The sequence below is a fragment of the Nothoprocta perdicaria genome, unplaced genomic scaffold (assembly GCF_003342845.1).
Source record: "Nothoprocta perdicaria isolate Ctin4 unplaced genomic scaffold, notPer1 scaffold_99, whole genome shotgun sequence".
In the NCBI taxonomy this organism is placed as follows: domain Eukaryota; kingdom Metazoa; phylum Chordata; class Aves; order Tinamiformes; family Tinamidae; genus Nothoprocta; species Nothoprocta perdicaria.
Window position 1 is genome coordinate 615,879 of NW_020456298.1, and position 6,256 is coordinate 622,134.

The 6,256-nt window shown below is 44.0% G+C and overlaps 1 protein-coding gene across 1 annotated transcript; it reads right to left on the bottom strand.

Moving 5' to 3' along the window:
* Positions 1-1,043: 1,043 nt before the first annotated feature.
* Positions 1,044-5,540, bottom strand: PSMB1 (proteasome subunit beta 1). The gene is made up of 5 exons (XM_026053379.1): positions 5,419-5,540; positions 4,153-4,234; positions 3,552-3,681; positions 1,965-2,071; positions 1,044-1,330 (listed from the first exon to the last, which is right to left on the bottom strand). Exons 1-5 carry the CDS (start codon positions 5,538-5,540, stop codon positions 1,145-1,147), a joined length of 627 nt encoding a protein of 208 aa, XP_025909164.1. The 3' UTR covers positions 1,044-1,144.
* Positions 5,541-6,256: the final 716 nt, after the last annotated feature.

The window sequence follows — 6,256 nt, forward strand, 5'->3', positions numbered from 1 at the left end:
CCGATGAGGGGTCTGATCTTCACGCGGACCAACAGCGGCACCCGGTGGCCAAATGTTCTTGTAAACAGTGAGAAAAAACAGCTGCTCCACTTCCCGCTCCCGGCTTTCCTGAGCACATCTAAACCTGTTTTAAACGCAGTAGCTGGGTGACTATTGAGGATCCAGAAGTTACCTGTAACTTAAACTGTCYGGAATTACCACCACTGGTGAAAACCATCCAGAGTTGGGAGAAATAACTGAGTGAAATGCCGCACACAAGGCAGTCAGCTCCCCCCAGGCAGGCAGCCTAACACATTGCTGCAGGGTCTAACACACGAGCAAATTGYTCCTAGGAGCCAGAAGCACAGCACCTCAAGCACAGGGAAGCTTTCTATGTCCTTTTATAAATTGCTATAGACTGGAAGGAAGGCTGGGCAAGACAAGTTTACTTTGCCCTTGATCACACAGCCTTGCTTTTCTGAAGGTCCTCGTACTCAGGCCAGGGAAGCGTGGGCGCTATGCAGCCCGAGACATCGGCACTTGATGCACTTTTCCAAGAAAGTGGAGCAGTACTAAGTCTAAAAAAGACATGCAGGCATTAACTGGYAAGCATGCAATCTCCTTATTAAGTTATTTTCCAGCAGTAGGCTCAAAAGATGTGATGCTTTAAATTTTCAGCATTACCACACAGAAATGTCTCTATAAATAAGGGCAGAGAGGTCAGTGCAATGACAGCATGTCAAAAAGATGCAGGAGAGAACAGGAAACACAAGCTGTAAGGTGCAGAGAAAGCCTAAGAAACACAATAAAAGCTCCTCTCATTAGACCTAGGCCAACTTGAAAGCATTACCACAGGTTTGTCAAACTGATTTTTGTAAGTTTACACTTCCCTGAGTCATAGCACAAGGTACTGTGAACAGCGGACTAAAGAGACATGGAAATTGGATTAATAGATTAAAAGGAGATGAACCGAACTCTCTATTTTTAACTCTATTTATTATCACCCTTACCTTGGTTTCTAAAGACACACCGTAACTTGTAACAAGGACAGAAAACATTCGGCATTAGTCAAACTTCTTCAAAAAATTTAATAAGACAAATGTCTTCACAATACAGGTAGTTACACATCACAGATTACAGATTACAGGCTTGTAAGYGAACCGAGTTAATCTTTCCGTAATTGGATGCTTTCCTCTTTAATTCCCTCTTTTGTGACAATGCAAATCTTAAGTGCATCACCAGTGTACACATCTCTCTCAGCAGCTGAAATAAAGACATCTTTAACAATCTGCAAAGCCTTCTCCAGAGTCAGAGGGACGCGTTCCACATTTTGCATATTCAAGAAGCCAATCTAGAAAAAGATGAAAAATCATTTTAACGAAATCGTGTTCCAGCTAATATGGAAGCTAGCCGGAAAGTTGCTTTAGTGTCTGCACTGGAACGAACAGATTTATGTGAACAGATTTATGTGATTTATATGAACAGATGAAAGAGTCGGTCTGTTTTAGAACCCTGAATTTGCCCAAAGTATTCCTGCTGGAAGGGYGTAGAGCTGCATAACCAGGACTTTAATACTGATAGCCTCCCTAAAAGTAACTAGAGGCTGATCCAGTGCAAAGCAACACTCAGCTAACACTCGGCATACACGAGGCATTGCAACACTATGATCTAAACTAACCTGTTTCTTCAGAAGCTTCCCACCCACTTTTTAAACTCAAAGAGCAAGCAGTATGAAAATTGCACACATATGAAGAAATTCCACAATTTAAATATGTAATTTTAAACAGCCAATCCAGTGTTCATAGCACACCAAAAACCTAAACAGATCCTAAGCAGCGCTTTCTGAGGGATAATCACAGCCACCCAGTTTGTAAATGTATAGATTAATAATCCCATTTATTTAAACCTTCTCTCAAAATYTTACAGTAATATGTCCTGGAAGTATCATTTAAAAAAGCATTTAAAAAATCAATTTAAAAAGCTACCTGGTTATCGAGCAAGGGCTGCAGCATGGCAGTTGCTGATCCACCTGCGATGAAATTATCTTTCTGGTATGACCCTACTGGATCAAAGCTGTAAACTACTCCTTTCCCTTAAAAAGGACAAAAAAAAAAAGAAAAAAAAATCACAACCCAGAAAGATTCTCAGTACTGGTAAGAAATTACACAAACTATTCACCTCCATAAGCAGGTACTCTATGGAGCACCACAGAGGACCCAACAAACCTTTACAAAATCATACCTCAATATACTCAGACGTATTTTGTATAGAAGGTTCACTGTGGTTGTGGTCTGGCATTATATGCAAGTTACCTTCATGATTTAACCTATAACCATGCTCTAGAAGACATTTTTTATAGTAGTCACTGTAGAAAAAACACTCCTGAAGCAGGATAACTAAAGCAGRAGCACAGTGTGTTGCTGCACAAACAGTTCTACTGGTTACGTGGCAGGTACAAATAAAGAGGCAGTTGATCCCAAGCTACTCCCAGAGCGTGGGCTCTTGTGCCTCCTCCTTGCTCCCATGGATCCCAGGCTCAGCTTTTACTCACTTCCCCCTCTGCAGCCAGGCCAGCTTGTGCAAGTCACCGTAGCTCACGCGAGCAGCAGCAACGCAGGCTGTGCTGCAACTCTGCAGCACCAGGGTTTCACGAGCAAGCCCTAGTCAAGGCACAGCGCCAGGGCAAGCTCGCCCCTTCTGTTCAGAAAAGCTGCATCTGATTTCATGAAGTGACCAGGACCATGGGCACTTGCACTCAAGGCAGCTTTTGAGCAGCCCAAGCAAGCTGGCCAAGATCCAGAAAGCGGCATTAAGTCAGAGCTAGTCAGTACTGCTGGACTCAAACCAGGACTATGCACTCTGAATCTCATCACATGGTACAGCTGCCCCATAATCCAAGATATGCYATTATGCAGGGCAGCCTAAACACCTTCTAGGCTCTGTATTATGTGGACAAGCTAACAGTAAACTGTGGAAAAYGGTTGAAGTTATCCAAAAGAGGCCATTTCTGAGCTCCTACTGAAAGCCAGGACCAAGACTATTTTAGCAAGTCAKCTGAGGGCTCAGCAGCCCTTAAACGGCAATACATTAAACTAAAATGTCCAAGTAGAAACTGTAATTTTCAAGAGATTAGCTAACATTTCAAATCTCACCGTAGACAACCCTGTAGAAACCTGCCTCTAGATAGCCCTTCATACTTAACAGCCCGTAGCACATAAAGAAATACCTGAACAAAATACATCTAATTTTACTGTTAGCAGGTCCATTAGAGAGACATTTGGCAATTGCTGCAAAACAATCACTAAATTTTCTTCTCTGGATAAAAATATGAAAGGTAAGTTACGTTAACAGATTTCACCTGCAATCAAATAACTACTTTTTTTTTTTTTTTAACTTTCAGACCCTTCAGCAATGAAAGATGAAAACCACTAGACCAGTCAGCAGCACGCTGTGTTTGATCTGTGCAAACACAGCAACGCCTAAAGCCAAGTTTTAAGAACAGCAGTATAGGCTTCATTACTCCATCTGTATATCCAAGATGGAAACTTCTTCCACGGTGTCTCAAGTCTTACCTTCTTCATCGAGTCCACCGATTATGTTGTAAACGTAGTATGGAAAGAAGCGCCGCGAATACAGGATTGTGGAGAGCATTGCTGCAATAGCCCCAGTGGTCATGGTCTTGTTATTGGAATGCTTGTACATCTGCAGAGGGTACAGCGGGCCCAAGGACARAGTCACACTAGACTTTTTGCTCAAATTAATCAGAATTATGCTGTAATCATCTGCTATAATCTCACCACAAAATAATATAATGCTAGGCAGGATTATTAACTAGAATTAATCTGATTACTGAAAATATACTAGTCTAAACACAAAGTCTTCCTGCAAGCCAAACTAATTCTTTGTAAAACTTCAGATAAATATTAGATGCTGTCTGATTAACATTCAGTTAATGTGATCCCCTCAAACTACTCCATTTTTAAAGTTAAATCTGTGAYGTTATACTTAGCATGAACACGGCAAACCCCCCGCTTGATCCTTCATTAGCAATATAGCTATAATTATGATACAAACACTTGAGAAAAAACAGACTTGGGTTTTCAATAAATATTATTAGTCTCCTCAGATGTGATGCTATTATCAATTTCTAAATCCATTAAGATGCTTATCTACCTTTAATCTTGCTTCAATAATTTTAGTAAGAGTAAGGCAGTCACCATGGAAACCGCTGCATCCAATGACTGTTTTGTCTGTCCTGTAAAAKATAAAGTTTTAATGTGATTTTAGATTTTACATGAGCTACGCCACTTTAAAAAAAATAGGGTATTATTATGAATACATCCTTTTTTTTTTTTTTTTCAGTTTCTCTTACACTGTCCGAACAGTCTTGTCAGGGGAAGCCACTGTGCAAGATCATTCAAATCCAGTTCCACTCCACCTGGCCAGAAGACTGCACTAGTATTTTTAAAGGGTAATGTCAATGTTGCATTTCCTGGGATTTTTCTGTCTCAGGACAAGGGAGGTTACCTGGCTGCATGGTAGATTGGTCAGCTCTCATGAAATGTTTGCAGATTAGGGAAAGGCTACGTGAATGAACGCTTGAATTTCAAACTGTAACGTAACGCAAGCGAATTCACGTGACTGAATAAATATTCACACACCATTTACAGGATTAAGACTAAGTCATTTATGAACAATTTAAACCGAAATCTCTCAGCCTGTYGCTAGCGTTACCCAAAGCCACTCATCACGTGCAGCACACGGATTGTACCACAGTGATTTCCAAAGCAGCTCAATGTCAAAGACACAGTAAGGAGTTATCCTGAAGAAACATGAAGTCATGTGAACCTGTGCCAACATCAGGAAGTTCATAACACAGGTAATGGCAGCTATATTTGAAAGTAAATAATACATATTACTAAGCAAAGGCAACACTACCTAGACAGGAGGAGCCTAAGAGGTTCAATAATGGAACCACTGACAGCTTTACCTCTCCTAAAATAAACTCTCTTTGAAGTGCCAGATGGTTGGCTAAAGGACCAGAGCACAACTGCGGTGCTGAAAGGGTGGGCACATCTGCCAACCGAGACCAGGTCCCTGAGGAAGCACAACTATTCACTACATGGGATAAGACGACGTTTCCTGTGATTATTCAGCCAAAAAGAAACACTTAGGTACAACTGAAGTCTGATACAGTATTGAAAAAAAATCTGTCAACAGCTTGATTCAGAAGCATGCAACAAGAAATCYAGTCACATTTACAATGTCACAAAAGACTCCCCTTAATGACAAATCAAGTCTGTTACTCAGTATCCCTTTCTATTCTTTCTTCTGTTTTCTGATTTGCTTCCCCTGAAAAGTCTGTCTAATAAAAGCACCGGTTCTTTTCAACACCAGAGAGCTCTGGGCGGCTTCAGCTCTTACAGGACCCCGACTTACAGTCTGTAGCACTTGGGGCTGTCCCGGCTGTGAATCGCGTAGCCCTCGCTCAGCCGCGTGTCCGAGGCGACGATGGAGAAGTCTTCTCCTGCAATGGCCAGCACGGTCCTGAAAGACAGCATCGTTTGCCCCACCCCGGGTCACTGCATTGAGACTTTCCCACAGCACAAGGAAGCGACAAGACGGCAGCTCCCCATCCAGACTCGAGTCCTGCCAAGCATCTCGCTGTGTTCCATGACACGCTGCCTGTTACCCAGCTCCCTATCTGCAAATCCAGCCTGGAGGGAGAGCAGCCACTGCCCAGGTCACCCTCCGGGCCCCGCTTTCTCAGCACGCAGGGTAACGTCCAGCCTTACACAYAGCACAAGGGCTGCAAAAGCAGGTTAGCAGGTTCACACACCTTCCAGCAAGGAAGGCCTCACTCTCCTGACGGAACACGGCTCTCCYGGGTGAGAAAGTCCAGCCGAGTGCCTATGAGCAAATCTTCCCACTGAGACACCCACCYGTCATTACCCTGTGTTATTTGTTCCCAAACAACTAGCTGTATGGGAGCTGCTGTCAGACTAATACTCAGGAGACAGTTAAGCCTGGGGAAACCAAATACCTAACGGACGAGCTGCCCACGGCCAGAGGCCACCTCGGGGCACGCGCTGTAAAACACCCCCTGCCCGCAAACCGGTCACGACCAAGCAGCGACCGACGCGGCTACAGCCTCGGGGGCCGGTGACGGGGCCGCCGCACGGGGCTCCCAACGCGCTGCAACGCGGCGGCCCTGCTCAGGGGGAGGGAGCCCGCGGGGACCCGGCGGGGGAGGCGCCGGCCGCGGGGACGCTGCCGC

Bases quoted from the DNA above. Each gene is read 5' to 3' on its own strand.
- PSMB1 (XM_026053379.1), bottom strand. From the start codon at position 5,540: ATGCTGTCTTTCAGGACCGTGCTGGCCATTGCAGGAGAAGACTTCTCC. The intron at 3,682-4,152 runs GTAGATAAGCAT...TACCCTCTGCAG, and splicing joins TTATTGAAGCAAGATTAAAG to ATGTACAAGCATTCCAATAA. The intron at 1,331-1,964 runs GTAGCTTTTTAA...ATCTTTTTCTAG, and splicing joins AGCCCTTGCTCGATAACCAG to ATTGGCTTCTTGAATATGCA.